General features: G+C 36.9%; 3 protein-coding genes across 4 annotated transcripts; 1 reads left to right on the forward strand and 2 right to left on the reverse strand.

Moving 5' to 3' along the window:
* Positions 1-1,926: 1,926 nt before the first annotated feature.
* Positions 1,927-15,911, reverse strand: LOC129724229 (uncharacterized). 2 transcript variants are annotated; one of them, XM_055678945.1, is made up of 5 exons: positions 15,103-15,911; positions 3,153-3,280; positions 2,800-3,087; positions 2,617-2,740; positions 1,927-2,504 (listed from the first exon to the last, which is right to left on the reverse strand). In XM_055678945.1, the coding sequence occupies exons 1-5, from the start codon at positions 15,143-15,145 to the stop codon at positions 2,416-2,418; spliced, it is 672 nt and encodes a 223-aa protein (XP_055534920.1). In that variant the 5' UTR covers positions 15,146-15,911; the 3' UTR covers positions 1,927-2,415. The 2 variants fall into 2 exon arrangements, with proteins under 2 accessions (XP_055534920.1, XP_055534919.1); XM_055678944.1 differs by having other exon boundaries at positions 1,927-2,561.
* A 123-nt stretch (positions 15,912-16,034) lies between these two features.
* LOC129722399 (uncharacterized) lies at positions 16,035-16,895 on the forward strand. The gene is made up of 2 exons (XM_055675805.1): positions 16,035-16,522; positions 16,582-16,895. The coding sequence occupies exons 1-2, from the start codon at positions 16,157-16,159 to the stop codon at positions 16,768-16,770; spliced, it is 555 nt and encodes a 184-aa protein (XP_055531780.1). The 5' UTR covers positions 16,035-16,156; the 3' UTR covers positions 16,771-16,895.
* On the reverse strand, positions 16,834-18,281 carry LOC129722396 (deoxyribonuclease TATDN1). The gene is made up of 4 exons (XM_055675801.1): positions 17,993-18,281; positions 17,759-17,938; positions 17,061-17,658; positions 16,834-17,004 (listed from the first exon to the last, which is right to left on the reverse strand). The coding sequence occupies exons 1-4, from the start codon at positions 18,045-18,047 to the stop codon at positions 16,899-16,901; spliced, it is 939 nt and encodes a 312-aa protein (XP_055531776.1). The 5' UTR covers positions 18,048-18,281; the 3' UTR covers positions 16,834-16,898.
* Between the last annotated feature and the right edge of the window lie 1,746 nt (positions 18,282-20,027).

The following is a 20,027-nucleotide window of genomic DNA, read 5'->3' on the forward strand; positions in this document are numbered from 1 at the left end:
AAAATCGATTTTGAAAAAGTCAAGGTGCTCAGCTCTAAATTGAAAGATAATGTTATTTATAGCATTTTTGTAGAACATTTCGACTTTCGAAAAGGTCGTTTCCAGGTTGCCCAAACGTGATTTATGAAAAAATGACTTTTTCAAGCTACAAACCACTCTTTTGCACTTTTTTCAAATCTGTTTGATTCCTACATTTTTCCATATATTTATTTTATTTTTGTGGGATTGTTTTTGAATATTTTGCATGGTTTGGTTCAGCATCGCATTCAATTATTTGACTCACAGAGCCCACTGAACATCACAAAAAAGTGAATTTTCCTTATAATTTTCAGATGAAACCCTTAAAAACACATATAAAAAATTTTTTTCATCAAGAACTGAAATTTTAACTGCTAAGCGGAATTCACGACGAAAATTTACATGGAAAAAGATCCTTGCTATCTTATCGGGGGGGCTGAGATATCGGCGTTTTTACATGTGATGGAAAACTATGCATTTTGTCAAAAATGCCACTAAAGCTCAATATCTGCATTGCACAGTGTTTTATTTTGCCGTTTGTGCGTATAATTTCCTAAATAGTGATTCAAATGTTGATTATAGCCATGAGGTATGTTCGAAGAAGTTTCGGGATATTCAAAAATGCAAATTTTAATGTAGAAAGAAGGGTGATCAATCCACCAATAAGTGAGATAAAAAATTTACTTTTTAATCAGAATGAGATAGACGCAAGATGTCTTCGACAAAGTTTTAGGTTACCTTAAAACAAGAAACTTTACCGAAGACATGTTTCTATCTCTTAGATATTACGAGCATCATTGAGTTTTCTATTAGAAGGCACGAAAAATCATAATTTTCGTTTTAACTTTTTTCGCAGATTTTTCCAAATTTTGAAACCTTCTACTAAGTTATAAGCCATCCAAAACTGTATTTGTTTCCTGAACATTGTTATTTTTTATCTCCCAAAATAAAACAGTTATTTAACATATTTGTTAAAATGCATAGTTTTCCATCACATAGGAAAATGCCAATATCTCAGCTCCTCGATAAGATATCAACTAACTTTTTTTAATGTGAATTTTCGTGGCAAATCCCGCTTTGCAATGAAAGTTTCAGTTCTTGATCAAATCTTTTTTTAATTTGTGTTTTGAAGGGTTTTATCTAAAAATTATTACAAAAATTAATTTTTTTTTGTGATGTTTAATGGGCTCTGGGAGCCAAAAAACTGAATACAATGCTGAACCAAACCAGGCAAAATATTCAAAAACAACCCCACAAAAATAAAAAAATGTACGAAAAAATGTCGGAATCGAACAGAATTGAAAAAAGTGGGTTTGTAGCTTGAAAAAGTCATTTTTTCATAAATCGCGTTTGGGCAACCTGAAAACGACCTTTTAGAAAGTCGAAATGTTCTACAAAAATGCTATAAATAACAGTATCTTTCAATTTAGGGCTGAGCACCTTGACTTTTTCAACATCGATTTTTTTTGGGACACCCTACTGTGCATGCAACGAAATGAAAACTGATATCGTTACAACACAATGCTGTTACACATTGGATAGATGTATGAATAAATTGTGATTGAGGAACCAATCTACATATGTTTTGCTCGGTTCTCAGAATCATTTCCTAATACTCTCAAGCATGAAATTTGAAAAAATGAAGGTGTACAAAATTAGGACCAACGATGATTCAACGTGAGCTAGCAGTTACAATTGGAAAAGATATTAGAGCACTGAAAAAATTCTCAGCCAACTTTTTTTTTCTTTTTTTTTTCAATTGTTTCACTATTTCAGAAAAGCATCTGTCTTATTCAATGATAGATATTCAATTACTCAATAAATCATTCATATTTCCGAAATATTTTTCAAAAGCAAAGCCTCTCCAACCAGGAATATTTTCGGAAGAAAAAAATGTACACAATACACTAAAAATTATCAAAATATCATCAATGTTCAAGCTTCTCAGAAGTTCAACCACAACTTGCTTGTTATCTTATCTAGGAAAAATTGACTCTCTTTTATGAATATCAATATAAATTAAATGGTTGTATGTATATGATAAAGTGCTGATGTAAACTCGGGAAACAATATACTGTGAACTGGGCTTGGCAGCTGAAAAACGTGTCATTTCTTAGAGATCGGTTTTGTCATGAAGCGTTTCAGAATGCGACGAAATGTAGCATGCGAAGCCCTACTGCTAATACCTATCAAATGTGTGACAAAACTCGAAGCGTCCGGCAATACTTTGGGTTAACTCTGATATAATAGCTATAAGTCGCTTCCTATTACGATACGTGTATATACAAACTAACAAAGGTCTTAATCGAATTGTTTTCGATGTTCAACTAATTCACGTGTGGGTTTGGGAAGTATCACAAGAGAAGCCGATAGTTTTTTCCGCTTACCGCTACGCGTCTAATAGCAACACCAGCCAGGACGCTGACCATCTGCATGAGCTATGTGATCCCTGCTCCAGGAAGGCGTCTCCAGTCGACCTGTTCCGTCTGTAAGAACATTATCGCAATCAACAGGTATGCCCATCTGCACTACTCCATTCATGCCTGCAACAAAGCGCATCGTCAGCATGAGCAGATATCACTAGCATAAAGTACTTACCACTCGTGTATCCCGACAAAACAAGTGAATCAGATGACTCGTATCGTTTCAACGACGGACAGATCTGCTCACCGGACATTTTGATTAATCCTACCGCAATGGATATGAATACTTGCTCTATTCCCTGTGAAAATTTTAGTTGTCATAGCTTTGTTCACATCATGTCACTAAATTCGATCATACCTGATCTTGCAGTGCTGAAGTTTCAAAGTAGTTTCCTCCAATCGAGGTTGCATACAGACACGCTTCCTCCCGCGATACAGCCCGTTTCTCTTCGAGGTCAAGTTTGTTACCTACCAAAGAAAGAACCATCGGTTCCTGGACATTGCGCTGTAATTCCTGAACCCACGATTTGATTTCTACAAACGAGTTGTATTGCGTTAGATCGAAAACCAGCAAGGCAGCGTTCGCATTCCGATAGTAAAGGGGAGCCATCGCTTTGAACCGCTCCTGGCCGGCAGTGTCCCAAACCTTTGAAAATAATACGAGGCAGTTAATACAGGTACTTCTAGCGCAACGAGTGAATAGCGACGTACCTGCATTTTCACCTTGAAATCTTCCAAATTAACCTTACAGGTGAAGAACGATGCACCGATTGTTGGCGAAACTTCCTTCGTGTACAGATTCGATACATATCTGACTACAAGGCTAGTTTTTCCCACACCTGAAAGAAATAAAAAAAAATATTACTTGACTTTTGAAAGAAAAAATGTAAAATTTAAATAAGTGTGAGTACTCGTAGGTATTATAAATATCGCACGACCAACCTTGGTGGATATAAATCAGTACCTTTCCACTAACTCTAATTCCTTTTTATGAATTTTGTGAACGATGCAGAGGGTTCTTCGGTGCAATTATCGAGCATAACAATACAGAAATGCATTTGAAGTTGTTCGACAGAACAGAGAAGAGCTTCTCTATGAATTGTTTTAGCCAGTGCTGGTTTTAGAAGTTGTATATTACTTGCCCCTATTCATGATACTCATAAGTTCAGCGCTCATAGAGAACGATGTTATTCACAACACAAAGTTAAACATTCAAAATACACTCTACGTAACTGATGAAATATACAGAATGCTCTAATGATTGCGCAGATTCTATTCAGCACAAAATATTTGCTGTGATTCTGTCTTCTGGTGAACACGGCTTCATTTGTGTATATTTTCCGCATGATTACAATGTGCCTGCTTATGGTTTAAGCAACGGACCACGGTTATGAGCGTATGTGTAGTATTCAAAGCAATGTTGTGTGTTCGTAATTATAAAAATAAGAACTATCAAATTTCGTAACAAAACAAATAAAACTGGGAATTTTTTTTTTAAATTGCGCCTATGTAGGTACATTTTGTAAACGAAAAACTATGTTCTATAAAAAATTGTCTTCAATGTTTCTCTGAAACAATGTCCGTAGTTTGCTGCTCCGAGAACTTACACATCAATAAAATTGAACTGGAATTTAAACCAAATCTGAAAAAAGTTAACCGAAAATGAATTTAAAAAGAAAATAAGATAATAAATTGAAGAATTTTCCACTGTTTGGTACCCCATGTTACAGCTAACCCACAATGAAGCTGATGGAAATTGACAAAATCATCGATGTGGATTGGCCAATACAACACAGCACAGTTTGGCCAATTTTGCAAGCATAAACTGAGCAACGTGGTAGAAAAAAAGCAATCGTGCCTGCAAATACAAATCATTCGTCTCGCGTTTTTTTTTTGCTTCTTACATTACAACTCTGCTTTTCAATGTCAATAGATAAATATTCATTATCGCAGCTGCAGTGACAAATGGCAGCGTAAACGCAAGTGAACTACATCTGAATGCTGCTGCTGATGATGTTTGTTCATGAAAATAGAACTGAAATCCTAGAGGATTAAATTTCTATCATGGCAAGGCTATGAGAACGAAAAAAAGTGCACAAGAGGACCAAAGGTTTGCCAGGTGCGTCGTTTGCAGTTGGGTACATGACCCGGGTGTTACGAAACGTAATTTTTGGCCTTACGCAAATATGTCACTTTGTCAATAAAGAGATACTTTGTACAGTCGCAGAAAGACAACAATCGAAGCCGGCAATTCCTAGACAACGGAATCTTATCAGAACTTTCTCAGCACAGACAATAAACGGCTTACACGTGTATACTGAACTAAGATATAAATGAAAGAAGATAAGATCTTCCGACAAGCAGGTGACATTTGTTTGTGATCTGACAGACGCCTTTGGAGGAAAGCTGAGAATCGCAACACGTAGATAAGCTTCGATTATTCGAGCCGGAACTGCTCAATGAAAGCAACGTCTAACGCCACACTTATCAATGACACACCCACCGAAAAAGCGCAAAGTCTAGTCTAGGCGAACATTGTACCTACATTTTTATCTTTTAGAAAACGGCCACACCAAAAATGTAAAGAATATTTCTCAACAGTAAATTTTGTGGTTATCACTCTAAAACCCCGCTGTACACCAATATTGCTTTATCATTGATTATTCAGTTGCATGGCTTCCGGTTAACGTGGATAGTACACTGTAATTAAATGCCACGATTACTTCGAGTGTTTTTGCACTTGACTCGATTCGTCACGTCACACTGCAAATTGAAGTGATTTAGTGTTGATTTCTCAATGATTAACACTTTCCAATGAAATGATCTTGCGTTGAAAACTGTTCAATGAAAATCACCATCATATTATAATGAATATCTCTTGTATTTGCACAACTATTCAAATTAATTGAATTACAGCTGCAATTACAATTGATAAACATCAAAAACATAAAACGAAACAAAAATAATGACGGTGGCGGAATTTTTCCTAGAGATTAAAAATTTGTTTGGAAGTAAGTTTTATTGATTCTTTGATATTAATATAACAATAAAACAGCTCTTCTACAGATCCTGAATCGAATGCACCGACACAGCGACAGTTGTCATTTTGTAATCAAACTGAAAACTTAGAATAAAATAAAATTGAAAAATCTAAAATAAACAGAAACCTTTTGAATTTATTGTGATTAGCTGATAATATCCAAATGACCAACATTCCGAATTTCAAACATAAGCATATCAAAAAAGATGAACATAACAACAGAAAATCAAGTGATTTGCTTTTGATTTCATCGTTCTTTGCATTAACATGTTTCGAAGGATTTTCTCTTCACTTTGAAATGTTCGGCAAATAGTGCGAATTCAACAGCAAATCACTTCACTTCGACGTGAAATTTTTTTACAGTGTATGGACAGTAGTACACTGGATTCTCTTGTTACGCGATTGATGCGTGCGCGCAAAAAAAATGCGTGCGCGTAAAAAAAAATCGCGTAATTTTGAACAAATCGAGTAAAAATAATTGCGTCGTTTTGACAAAATCTTTCGCTTTGTGATAAGTGTGTGTGTATGTGTGTATGTATGCGTGTATGTGTGTTGCATACGTGTATGTATGTATGTAAGTGTATGTATGTGTGTGTATCTTGGTTTCTATACAAATGTTTCCCATGTCACGAATCCCGTAATTTCAAGAAAATCGCGTAAAAAAATTGTGTAAAGTAAAAAAAAAATTCGCTGTTTTGTGTATGAAGTTCAAAAAAGAAGGGGTGGACATGGCTCTCATACAGGAACCATAGAGGAGGAAGTTTTGAGCACATGTTTTTGTAGTTTTTGATCTATATAATCTATATAATTTCTGAACGAAATCTTGATATATGCAATGGTTCATGCTAAAAAACGCCTCCAAAATTACCTGTTTCAGAAATTAAAAAAAAAAACAGTTTTTCTTAATATCTTGGAACATAAAAAATCCAACTAAAGCTGTTATGGTATGTTCGCATACAATTAAAAGCTAGTTATATTAGTTTCCTAAAACTGAAAGAGAAATGGATTTTAACCACACAAAGTTTTCCATATACCACATAGAAAATATGTGGAATTTACATAATTTTGACCATCAAATGTAAGGGCATCTTAACGGTGGTCTATTTTTGGAACGAAACCTGATTTGAACCAGCTAATTTAGACCAAATTTCCGTTCGCCGCACTGGTGTTGTATATCTTGTTGTTTTAAGCCGCTGAAATCTGTCACCCTGTCGACAATCCAATACCCCATGCCATCAGTTTCCCATGAGACTTGTTATAATAAAAACTCAATATTCAGCAAACGGAAATTCGATCATTTTTACGCACATTAAACGATTACCTTGGCAAGACACTCCATATCCTCTAAACTTTATGGATTTGACAGTTTGAGCCAAACGACAGTGACATTTTTCAGGATGGGTTGGTATGATCGAAAAAATTTTGCTGCAAGTAAGACTTCAGAGGATAGCGAAAACTATTTGATCGCGTAGATATTCGTCTTCTGTTTTCGTTTCATCAATCTCTTAGAATCTCGCAGTTCTTCAAACTTGGGTTCGTTTATGAGTATATTGTAACAAGCATAGGCGTAGCCAGGAAGGGCAGGGGGACCGTTCCGGGCAGGGGGGGATTTTCCCGGCAATTCACGACGTGGCGGTGGTGATGGACGACGAGACCTGTCTCACCCTGGATGGCAACGACTGGTAGGGCACTTTGTTTTTTACTTCCACCACGAAAGAAGCAGAGGCGTCTCGTCCACCTGTTCAACCTGTTCATATGACAGGTAGACAATTTCGGAACAATTACTCGAATTATTTCTCATTTGTAGCATGGATCTGACATCATTAAGTTTTCTTGTAACCTTAATGTTATTTCGAACATTCGAACATTTTTTTGATTTTCAATTTATTTCCACCAATTTCAATTTCTATTTATTTCTCCACCGTGTATAATATAACCTGGCTAAACACACTCTACACTACTCAACCCACCCGCAACACAGCCCACCCGTAATACAACACAACACAACGAGATAAGCAGTAATGACTACCGTTTGTTCAAATCATTTATCTGAACTAGCATTCATTCAAACACTTCTCTGCATTTTGAAGTACTATAGCGTACGCAGCCAGTTATGTACATAAAGCGTGCACCACTACTAATGCGCAGCCTTGCGTAAAAATGACATTTGCGGTTCAAAAATTATGTTGAACCAAGCCGATGGAAACGATACCGCCGACGCCGACCCCCACCATTCTTTGATGTTCGTTTATTGAAATTTGAGAGAGGCCGCGAGAGTACACAGCTCTCAACGCTCAAGCGAGCGTCAGGTCGATGCAAAGCCGAGAGTGCAGCGAAGGGTTTTCATGTATTTCCTCATTGATGACATTATTCTTCACGTGAGAAAAAAAGTGTCGCGCAGCGCTGAGTGCGATACAAATGAAAAATCGAACAAATTCATTCATGGTTATTGTAGATGTAGTGGTGTTTTTTCGTTGATGTGTGGTTTCGATTCAAGCCTTTTTTCTCGATGTTGTTCATTCAATAACTTGAACCATAGTATGGTAACTAGAATGGTATAGTCGGTATAGTACATGTTTGACTGCTCACGTTACGGTTGCTTTTGATTTGTTTGTGACGGCTAAGACTACCATTGCTCCATCTTTCAAATTTCTGTTGCTTTCTTGTGTGAAATTTCAATCTCGTTTAAGGAACGATACGTGGTGAGTAAAGCTTAATTACTTCATCATATTATATTTCAATTAATCATCACAAACTACCATATACCTACTGGAGTTTGTTTGCGTGGATTTCCAGATGGACAACGTTATGGATCATTGCATTATTGAGCAAATTCTAAAGCGCCCGTTTGCCGCCAGAACCATGGAAGAAAAAATTAAAGTTATTGGACATCCGGTTCCTCGTCCACCTATGGAACAATTAAAATCCACGTATAAGTTGAAGGGGAAAATTATGTCCCGCAACTTTAATTTGTCATCGTATGACCAGCAATGGCTGTGTGGATCGGCGAAATTAAATAAACTTTTCTGCTGGCCATGTTTGCTTTTCCGTAGCGCCAATGAAAAAAATGTTTGGAGCAAGGAAGGATATAGTGATCTGAATCACCTTTCTGCGTCAATTAAAACGCATTCGAGCTCTAAAGATCACATAAACAATTCACTTGCCTTATCGATGTTCGGGCAAATGAGGATAGACGAAGCACTTGACCATAGCCGGCAGATCGCCCGCAATAAGCATAACGAAGAAGTAACGAAAAACCGGAAGGGTATGCGTCGTTTATCCTTGGACAAAACCTGCATCAAACTTTCTCCGAAACGCTTCGGCTGGCCAGAATGATACTGACATTGCCTAATACAACGGCGTCCGTCGAACGAACGTTTTCGGTTCTCCGACGGATCAAAAATTATTTGCGGTCTAAATCGGGGCAGAATCGATTATTTGGTATTATGATGATGGCTGTGGAGAAGGATTTACTCCATGAGATGATGCTGACGCCATTATTTTACGACGATATTATCGACAAGTTTGCGTTAAAAGTAAACCGAAGGATTCCTTTGTTATATAAATAAATGTTGATAAATAAAACTTTTAAAATCTGTTATCCCAATACTGTTGTTTTAATGTTGCAAATGTCGATTGAACAGGTGGCCCACTTGGTCACGCGTCGCCTCTGGAAAGAAGTAAGCACTAAGGTGAAATTTCTTTCACACACCAAGTTCCCCAAGACGGTGCTGCTGTGGCTGACAATCAGCGAGAAGGGGATGTCAAAGCTGTTCTTCTTTCGCTCCGGACTGGCCGTAAACGGGGGGATTTATAGTACTAAGTAGAGATGGTCGGGTATGGGAAATTTGTTACCCGTACCCGACCCGTACCCGACTCAACAAAAATTTTCAAACCCGTACCCGACCCGAACCCGAAGTCTGGTTTGTTTAAAATACCCGTACCCGATCCGAACCCGAAAAATATCTATTCCAAATACCCGTACCCGACCCGTACCCGATAGAAAAAAACGCCGAAATTGTCGGTACCCGACCCGTTCTGAATTTTTGTTCAATTTTTTATTTCAAAATGCCTGGGTACCTCGCACATTTTATGCACTGATTGTCATATGTGGTCTCTCGAGCTGATGGCCGGAGTTAGGCTAGAACCGAGTGTGCGAATGATAATGAACCCAGAGTGTCAGGCGGGTGGTCCACTATAAGGAATCGGTCCACTATGAAAAGTGCATGTCTAGTAAAGTTTAAAATAAACGACGAGTTTTATAAACTCATTAAAAGGTCAAACGAATTTTGTAAGGTCAAAAGTTTATAACTTGAGAAAAATTTGATAATTCACTGCATTTGCCAAAAACCTGTTATTTTGAGTATAGATTCGGTGTCATCGATAAATTCTAAAAATCGGTAAAAAACAGATATTTCTGCACATGCGGCATCCTTGGTCACAGTACAAACCAAGACTATGCTATCGCTGTCAAATTTTATATATTTGTTTCGTACTAAACATCTCAATGCACAGTGGGAAAGCGCTGGCCATCAAAACAAATGTTTAAACGTCAGCTGTTTCATATTTTTTTTATTATTGATATAACATTTAAGTGCTTAAGTTCAAAATTTGGGTGCAATATCATAAAATTTGATTTTTTTATAACTTTTCAAAGCTCGGCATACTGATGTTTATGACATATTTAAAAAAAAAATAACATTACTTTAAAACGCTCTGCAGCTTCAATGATAGCTTGGTTTTTTTGTCCTCGAAGAAAAAGTTGATTTTTTAGTTAGTTTTTATTACCTATTATAATATATAATATTGTTTAAATTTTTATAAAAACAATTTTTTTTTCGCGAAATTTGGTTGATTTGAGGAGTTGTGCAAAAACTACGTAATCTGTTTTTGTAAAGAGGACGCCCTGTGGCGTTGCTTGTGGTTAAAGATCATATAATTCTGTTTAATAAAAAAGTGAGAGGAAAAGTGCTGGAAAATCATGAGAAATTAAGTCACGTGCTTTGTGAACGTCCCCAAATAAAAAGTGGAATGGAGATTCGTGTTCAGCACCCCAAAATTAAGTAAATACCATATTTTGTCGTATTTATTGACACTTTTTTTACTTGACAAGCATTTGTATTAAGTCGCCCCACTGTGCAATGCTCCGCGGTTTTCCTGACAGTTATGAAAAAAGCCCGACAAAAATTCCATTTAAATCAAAACCGTTGCAGGAAGAACTATTCACTCTAACATTAGAAAGCGATAGCATGATGTCATTCCCTTGGTGCATAGACGGCCGACAACTGTCAGGATAGGTATTGGGCGATCTCTCGTTGAGTGAGGATGTGCGATTTTTTCTCCGATCTTACCGATTATCGACATTAAGAAAACACCCAGGCTTGAAATGATAAAAATTAAATTCTCATAATGCACGAAAATTGAATTACCCGTACCCGACCAATTGATTATTTTTCAAACCCGTACCCGACCCGAACCCGAAGCCTTGGTTTTTTAATTACCCGTACCCGACCCGAACCCGTAAAATATTTTTTGGCGTTACCCGAAACCCGACCCGAACCCGTCGGGTACGGGTCGGGTACGGGTTTCGGGTAAAAATACCCGTACTCGACCATCTCTAGTACGAAGTACCTGCCGGAAGTTGCGTCGTTCACCAAAAAATACTAGAAGGCCGAAGACACGGTGTTTTGGCCGGATCTGGAGTCGGCTCACTATTCGAGGCGATCGTTTGAAGAGATGGAACGGCTAAATGTCGATGTGGTACCCAAGTTGGCGAGCCCGCCCAACGTTCCCAAGTTGCGTCTCGTCGAGGATTTCTGGCAAGCCTGAAGCGTAAGTTTTACTTCAATAATTTGTCGCAAAATTTCAAGAGGAATTGATAAATTAAACGAAAAAAGAATTAAAAAACATGCCTACACGCATGTTTTCGTCAGCCATGGCGAATGTTCCGGTTAATTGCCAGAAGGCCGTTCGCAAGATCGTATATTTTTTTTGCAAGTAAGCTAACACAATTGCCTTTCATAGAAAATTTATGAAACTCAATTATCTGTCTTAATTATTTTTCTACCACCATCCGAGAAAAGTCCATTATTTTAACGCATACGTTAGCACAAAACGACATTTTTTGCCCATTGAAACATCTGTGTTAAGTATCAGCCAGATAAAAATAACTTTGCACAGTTATTTCCAGTTGATAAAGAGGTCATTCTATACTATAAGTTCTTCATGTAGACTCACAACTGCTGCTGCAAAAGGGCCTATCCAAAAATGTGACTCATGAATGAAATATTTTGTAGCAGAAAAACGACTTGTTTGATTGAAATGGTGTCTTCGGCAAAATTGTAGGTTATAAAATTGCGATTCTAAAAAAAATATATACTCTGTAAAAATATTTTTTCCTGGGCCAAATATTCCAAATTGTCACAAAATTTAAAATATCTTAAAAAGTACCTCTTCAAAAAATCTAATTTTTTTACACATTGACGACGACAATCTGTATTACTATCTGTCAAAATTTGGTGATGGTCAAATAAAAAACAAAAAAGTTATGTACGTTTGAATATTTTGTCATTTTCACTCAGAATTTTTTTTTGTGTTTTTTTCTGTTATTGTTATAAATTATCGCTAAGAGCATGATACAAATCCAACGCGCTGTTTTTGTAACATAATCAATCATTTTGATACTGGCCCTATTGAAATCTAATATGCGTAACTCAGTAAAGATTCTCGCTATCAGACGGTTTTAAAAATAAGACGAGCAAAATTAAGTACTATGGCCAAACTGAAAAATAAGATAAGACATATACACTACTCTAAGCACTATGTGATATGTATATTTCCATATCTCTAAATTTACATCACTTTTTTTACTATATCGAATATTTGAGCGTCATCACAATTTGAATACAATTTTGCTTTAATTTTACTTTCTGATACAGGAATGAATGAATGAAATTTTATACATTTTTGCAGGGGAACATACAAGCAAGAGCCGGTTTCATGTGTAAGCGAGACATCATTTGCTGTGTTTGTATTGACGCAGCGATCTAATTCATTTAAGTCACGACAGTGTGTGTTGTAAATCGACTGGAGATGAGGATAATTTTTCATTTACCTTTTGCAAGTAGTTGTAACAGTTATTATTAGATACACGTGATCTTGCAACATGTGCAAATTATATGACAGTAAGGGTTGTTACTCAACAGGAGAAGAATTTTATTACTTGTAAAGTAATAGATTTGTTACACGAAAGAAAATATTTTTTTACGGCTTTTTTACGCGGATTCCGGCATTTACGCGGTTTTTTACGCGGATTTCGGAATTTACGCGGTTTTTTACGCGAATTCCGGAATTTACGCGGTTTTTTACACGGATTCCATAATTTACGCAGTATTTTTTTGCGCGGATTTCGGTTTCCCTTCACTCGGAATGCAGAATTAACGCTGTTTTTTTTACGCGGATTCCGGAATTTACGCAGTTTTTTTTTTACGCGAATTCCGGAATTTACGTGTTTTTTACGCGGATTCCGGAATTTACGCGGTTTTTTTACGCGGCATGTATCCCCCGCATGAAAAGCGACTTTAGTGTACTTATTAATTAAGTTAAACTTTTGCGTGTAGTTATAGCTGCTATTTGGCCGAGAAATAATATAGGTAGGTATGAGAGCATGGCAAGTATAATCGATTAAATAGTTAATTATACCACAAAAACAGCGGGTTGGATTTGTATCATGCTCTTAGCGATAGTTTATAACAACAGAAAAAAATCATCAAAAATAAGTTCTGAGTGAAAATGATAAAATATTCAAACGTCCATAACTTTTTTTGTTTTTCACCAAATTTTGACAGATAGTAGTACATATTGTCGTCTTCAATGCGATAGATTTTTTAAAAAGGTACTTTCTACGATGTTTTAGATTTTGTGACAATTGGGAATGTTTGGCCCAGTTCAATCAAACAAGTCGTTTTTCTGATACAAAATATTTTATTCATCAGTCACATTTTTGGATAGGTTCTTCCGAAACAGCAGCCGTGAGTCTACATAAAGTACTGATAGTGTAGAATGACCTCTTTATCAACTGGGAACAGCTGTGCAAAGTTTCAGCGAAATCGGAAAGGGCATCCTAAAAAAAAATTTATTTTTATTTATTTTCCATGGAATGCCTCTGTGTATAAATAAACAGAAGGTCAAGTTCCGAATCGGAATGTAGCACCAAGGCTTTGCATTAATATATATTTCCTCAACCGAAATTTTATTACCTACAACTTTGATGAAGACACCATTTCATCTTTTTTTCAGATAGAGAATTTTATCGAAAAGGAACAACTGTGGAATTCGACGGAATCGGAAATGATCAATCAGCATCAATTTGGGAAGTGGCGTGGACTGTCTCATTAGCAGACATGGAAAATTTCTCCTGATGCATCATAAACACAACTAATTATTTTTCTTCATATTTCAAGAGTTTCGTTTCTCAAATCCACCAATAATCACTTTGTTGATATGAACGGTGTGGCCCTGAGTTGGTCTGATCAAGTTGAATACTTAGGGCTAGTTTATAATAAGAATCTTAATTTCAAGGAGCGCAAGAATATCTAAAGTGCAAAAAAGTATTTAAAACGTTTATATCTTCTTATCAACAAGAATTCTAGACTTTGTTTTAAGAATAAACTGTAAGTTTACAAATAAATAATTGAATCAGCAATATGATATGCAGTCCCTACCTGGACAAATTATTGTGCAACTTCAAAGAATTTAGCATAAACTTTCAACAATGATTTTGGAGCGTCATCCCTGATTCAAAATTTTCCTGCATTTAATAAAATAAAAAATACATGTAATATGTTGATACCTCACCGTTTGTGACGAAACACACAATATAAATTCTCAAGAAATATAAGTAAATAACTCCACCCTATTAAAAAAAATCCATTGAATCCATTTTTTTTTTCATCCATTACAGCGTATGCAGATTATTTTTCCATGAGTAGAATTAAAACGTAAAAAAATGAAGGACAAACAATGATTTTACCCGCATTTAATTCATTTTTTTTTCTAATCTAATCTCAAATGACGTTAAAAACTCCAGACAGAAACAAGAAAGATTCATGCGAACTGTCGTATATCAAATGCATTTCATGTGTACCCAATTCACTGGACTCATCTAAAAAAATCCACTGATCCGATAACCAAAGTAATGAGCGCATCAGATATAGGTTTTTAATTTGTATAAAGATAAAATTGATAAAATATCTCTGATAAAAATGGTTGAAGGTCATACGACTTCATAAAAGTGCACTACATAATAAGATTCGAAAAATTAGATTCGATGACGTGCCAGCCGCCATTTGATATCTGGGGTTGCAAAAAACCGTTATGCCGTTGAATTGACATGTTGAGCTCTACGTTGAGATTTGAAAGGATTCAAAATATTACAAGCAGCGGCGGGATCTTGAACAATTCGTTCTAAAGGCATACAGATAGTATTTCCTACAAATGAACCATTCCAAAGAGAAACTTCGTAGTCTCCAAAAACTATTTCTAAAAAAAAGTATTTTCTGCTCTCGCCGAAAACAAATTTCAACATTCAGTATACGATTAAAATAGAAAAATCTCGCTCACCTTGAGATCCCAAAACGACAATTTTGGCTTCAATTGCCTTCATGTTTAGCTCGTCTCTAGTAATTGGTTGCGCACTGCTACTGGTTGAGTTGCGGTTTTGCTCGTGTTTTATTGTTATGATAGTAGGTATGTTGCGTTTTTACTTCCTGTCGTGCTTCGTACTCTTCAACCACTTTTCAGTTTCTTTCGTACGCGGTTGCTTTCGGTGAACTGTAAATCTTCGAGTAATCCAATTTGAAAGCCTCTGGGTTACTGGCTTCGTCTCGCATGAGCTGTTCCCTTGTCTCTGGATATTTGCGATACCCCAAAGATACACTTATTTCTTCAAGACATCAAAACTAGAGAATTTGCTTAGAATAAGGATGCGGCAAATGTGCACCACAAATTTGCGTATCGCTTTTTTTCGTTTCTTTGTTCGATAGCTCCGTGTGTTATTACTTTTCAAATCCTGTCTGTCCATATCGTAATCAAGGTAGCATAAAGAGTATCGGGCAGTCCCATTTACGGTCTGTAATCACAACCGCATATACTGGAAACAACCCGTTACTTTAGCAAAGCATCACGAACAATGAAACATTCAACTTCAAACAGATGATGCAAGCAGTTTCCTCGTATTCACGAATATCACGAAATTTTTTAATGGTTTTCTTTACCGACTTTCAAATTTTCACACACTTTTGTGAATCCTCTATTTCCTTCTACTTCTGCTGTGCTTGCAAGCTGATATCACACGTATCGTATCGCAGCGAGAAACAAACATATAATCTAAAGCAATTTTATGTCGAAGTCAATACTAACAAACATGTCAATATGTCAAAATTAATTTCAATGATTGACAGAAAAACGGTAACCATTCCGTAGTTCAAAAGCTGTGTAACGCAGTCCGTACACAATTCATTTCGTAACATGAGTAACGCTGCTAGTGGGATCTTCAAAATTTCTAGAAAATAAAACGAAAAAACAGCCTCTGCTCTGGTAAGTGACATAAATAGTCTGTGCAAATTCGGATCATACGGCTGCAGTTCTCTTTATCAACTTTCAAAAGACCCCCTAAATGGGTACTACTGTAAAGTACGATTGGTATCAGTCGGATACGACCGTCACGGTTACGGTTCTGTTAAAAAATGCGACAGATAAACACTATTTGGTCACGATCGCCTCGAATAGCCTCCGCATGGTTGCAGATGGAATCGAGCCGATCGTCATCAATCTGTGGGATGCAGTCAACGTCGAAAACAGTTCGCACAAAGCAACTCCCAGCAAGGTTGAAATAAAACTGGCAAAACTCATCGGGCACCGCTGGGTGGCACTGGAGAAGCAGGAGGAAATTGCTGCCGCCGAATCACTGCCCAAAAAGTCGAACGATTGGGACAAAATTTCCAAGGACATCGAAAAACAGGAAGCAGAGGAAAAACCTCAGGTAGAGCAACATAGAATATTTTGTAATCCTATAGTGACATATAACCGATATTTTTGCAGGGGGAAGACGCTGTCCAGGATTTATTCAAGAAAATTTACGCTGACGCCAACGAGGATACCAAAAAAGCCATGATGAAATCGTTCTACGAATCTGGTGGAACTGTACTTAGCACAAACTGGGGAGAAGTCGGTTCAAAACCGGTGGAAGTTAAACCACCGGATGGTTGTGAATTCAAAAAGTGGAAGTAACTCGGAAATCATTTTCATGTCAAAATCAAACTAATCTACATTTATCATTTCGAAACCAACCTGTTTTTCAACTTTATGCTTTCGATTGTTTTTTGTGCCTGAAATAATACTTTTTTATTATTGCATCTTTATTTTTCCCTTGGAAAGAAAACCCTTTTTGTATTATTGTAATAGAGTTCGGCAAGGCTTTCAATCGGTTGTTTTTTTACACCTGAGAGTACCTCAAGCACTTGTCTAAAAAAACATACACGCTATAATGGTCTGTTTAAAAAGTAAAATTTTCAACTTACACAATCATCACAGGCTCGCAGCGTCCGGCTATCAGCAAATTTTGCTCCCACTTTTCTTTCTTTTTTACCGATGGAAACTTTGTCTTTATAAACTTCGATCCTGCATGCGAAGGACGAATTTCGCACCACGGAGCGTCAGTCTCGAGCATAATGTAGCTGTCCGGAATCTGAGCTATCGTATGCAGATTGTCTTCCGTTTTCAGCGAGCAACCATTTATACCGATGCAGAAACCCATCTCTATCAACTTTCGTGCGTCTTCCGCTGAACCATCAAAGGTATGCACGACACCTCGTTTGGGAACCTTGTCTAGATTTCGGCTTAAAATTTCTAGAAAATCTTCATGTGCGTTTCGGCAATGAAGGAAAAGAGGTAGCTCATATTTGCAGGCTAGATTCAATTGCTTTTCGAAATATTTTTTCTGTAGATCTTTTGCACAAAAGTTCAACCGATCGTAGTCCAAACCGCATTCACCGATAGCAACGACTTTAGAACAGTTGTCCTCAATCTGCCTACATAGCGAAAGAAAGTAACCCTCTGGATTCGGTTCAAACTCACCGCATCTAGTCGGGTGACAGCCAACCGTCATGAAAAGTCGCTCTAGAATACAGGCGATACATTAATAGCACCCACAATAACATTTTGCCTGATCTTGGCAGATTTAATTAAATGTGTTCTTGCCATCCTGTCACATACTTACCATCTTGATTAACGATTTGCAAAGCCGGCTCATAGTCAGAAACACTGCCACAAGTGACAATAATTTTTTGTAATCCAGCTGCCCAACTCCGCTCCAGAACATTACCCAGATCAGGCTGATGCTTAGAGGAACCATTATAGATACCTTGAAACATCGTGTCGGTAAGGTTAGCACCGATATCTGGAAGAAAATTATTCATATACACAGACATTTTCATCAACCTCAGACAATTACCAATAAATTTCATTCTTTTGAATATTTTGTTGGTCTCTTTAAACTTAAACCACATTCGAAGTTTTGAATAAATCCTCTAAATATCCCTGGTGTTGAGGATCATTCAACCTAAATTCATCAAAGAAAAAACAATAATAAACCAGTGAGGGGTCATTCACATACCACGTAGACAGCTTGGGTTGGGGCTATGTGTAATGTCCACGGTCCATTGATCATTGCACGGTGACGTCACAAAAAAAGAAGAACAAAGCGGTTTGACAGTTGTTGCGGGTTTTTTACATGGTTTACATGAACTTGTGAAAATTCGGCTTCAGTGAAAAGTGTGTTGCTCAAATTACGCTTCATTTTACTGCCTAATAGTAACGAGTTCTCATAAGCGGAGAGTTTTCCGTTCTCTTTCGCACTCGTATCATTCATTTTCACTACTATCACTAAACGGTGAATGGAAAAAGTTATCCAGCAGTTATCCATGGCGGGGGGGGGGAGGGGTTCAAAATCGTTTATAATCTGTCCACGTGGTATGTGAATGTCCCCTGATGAGGAGGCTTTCGATATTTATCGCCGGTATCGATAATCGCAACTTGTCGGTCGGTTGTCGGAAGACACGAAAATGATTTAAAACATTTCTCGCTGAACATGTGAAAAGGGCCCAAGTGCCATCTGTAAACAAGCCACAATTTCACGTTTTTCAATGAATACAAGCTTAATCTACTCGTACAAATAAGATTGTTTGATTAAGAGTAAATTCTTTTATCAATAAATCTTATTGGTAAGAGCAGATTTCGCTTGTATTGATCAAAAAAAGAGAAAATTTGGCTTGTTTACATATGGCACATGGGCCCTTTTCACATGTTTGGCGAGATTTATAATGCTTCGATGAAAAATAAATCTATGTTTTTGATTCTCCTGAATTTATAGTCGGATTTACAAAAACCAGAAATCATCAAATTTTTCAGACAAACTGGGTGACTTGTATTCATTTTCGATGTTTTCTGGTTTGCATAAACAGAGTAGATTCTACTCAGTTTTTGACTTATGACGCCCTCACTCAGAAATGAGTAACCGTAAAAGTACTCTAATTCGGGTTATTCGCTTTGAAAGAGATTTTGAAGGCTGTTCGCACCTACGTGAACACTCATATGTAATTGTCAAAATGTGCGTGATGACAAAAGCAAAAATATTTCCTTCCTTCTTTTTCGCATGCAAAAACCATACAAATATCAGCAACACCGTCAACGCGAATTAGGGTACCTCCACTTTTCCCGAAAATTGGTGATATCTAACTAACTTTAGAGTAACAAAAAATTAACGTGCACAACATTCTCTTCGCATATCTCTCCCTCTGAGTATTGCTAGTTTTGACCTGGAAGCACAGAACGGAAGGTCAACTTCAAGTATATGATCATACAGGAAGTGTACACAAAGAGGACTGAAAAATCACAAATGAATTTTCTTTGCTCTTTCAGCAATATATATTTGTCGTGTACGTTTACGAACTTTTACGTGCAATGCAAAAACGTTGTGCGAAAACAGCAAAATTCCACATTTGTGCAATTTTTTGAATTCGAAAAAAAAAAACCTAATATAGCGTAGTGAAGATAAGTGAAACTATCAACAAAAGCTATCTGATGTCCCGAACATGTTGGTTTGGAACACGAACCACAACCAATGCTTATTAAAAACGGGTGTTTGAAACTGTTAATGATGCAATTATTGCGAAGATCTTCCTCTCACGTGTGTATCATGTGTTAGCGACAGTTATTTATGAAAATTAGTTTGAAACTTTATCGTTGTCATAAATCAAATATGACTATCATCCCGTTATTACATTACATAACATGTGTTATCGATTAACCGAGATCCAAACTCTGAAGATATATGGGTTTTGGACTCATTGATGCGTCATGCGTCTGATGGAATAAAAATAAGCAGGATGAGATTAGGTAAACTTGGATAAGCTTCTGGATCATCGGATAATGTGGTTGCACGAACGGATAATGTGTATCACAATAAATCAAAAATGTCTCTGGTCGCA

This window comes from Wyeomyia smithii, chromosome 2, assembly GCF_029784165.1.
Source record: "Wyeomyia smithii strain HCP4-BCI-WySm-NY-G18 chromosome 2, ASM2978416v1, whole genome shotgun sequence".
Taxonomy (NCBI): Eukaryota; Metazoa; Arthropoda; class Insecta; order Diptera; family Culicidae; genus Wyeomyia; species Wyeomyia smithii.

Coding starts and splice junctions, on each gene's coding strand:
- LOC129722399 (XM_055675805.1), top strand. CDS start 16,157: ATGGGTACTACTGTAAAGTACGATTGGTATCAGTCGGATACGACCGTC. Junction 16,523..16,581: donor AAGCAGAGGAAAAACCTCAG/GTAGAGCAACAT, acceptor ATATTTTTGCAG/GGGGAAGACGCTGTCCAGGA.
- LOC129722396 (XM_055675801.1), bottom strand. CDS start 18,047: ATGTGGTTTAAGTTTAAAGAGACCAACAAAATATTCAAAAGAATGAAA. Junction 17,659..17,758: donor GCAAATCGTTAATCAAGATG/GTAAGTATGTGA, acceptor CCTGTATTCTAG/AGCGACTTTTCATGACGGTT. Junction 17,005..17,060: donor TGCGAGCCTGTGATGATTGT/GTAAGTTGAAAA, acceptor ATGTTTTTTTAG/ACAAGTGCTTGAGGTACTCT.
- LOC129724229 (XM_055678944.1), bottom strand. CDS start 15,145: ATGAAGGCAATTGAAGCCAAAATTGTCGTTTTGGGATCTCAAG. Junction 3,088..3,152: donor ATTTCAAGGTGAAAATGCAG/GTACGTCGCTAT, acceptor TTATTTTCAAAG/GTTTGGGACACTGCCGGCCA. Junction 2,741..2,799: donor CTTCAGCACTGCAAGATCAG/GTATGATCGAAT, acceptor AAATTTTCACAG/GGAATAGAGCAAGTATTCAT.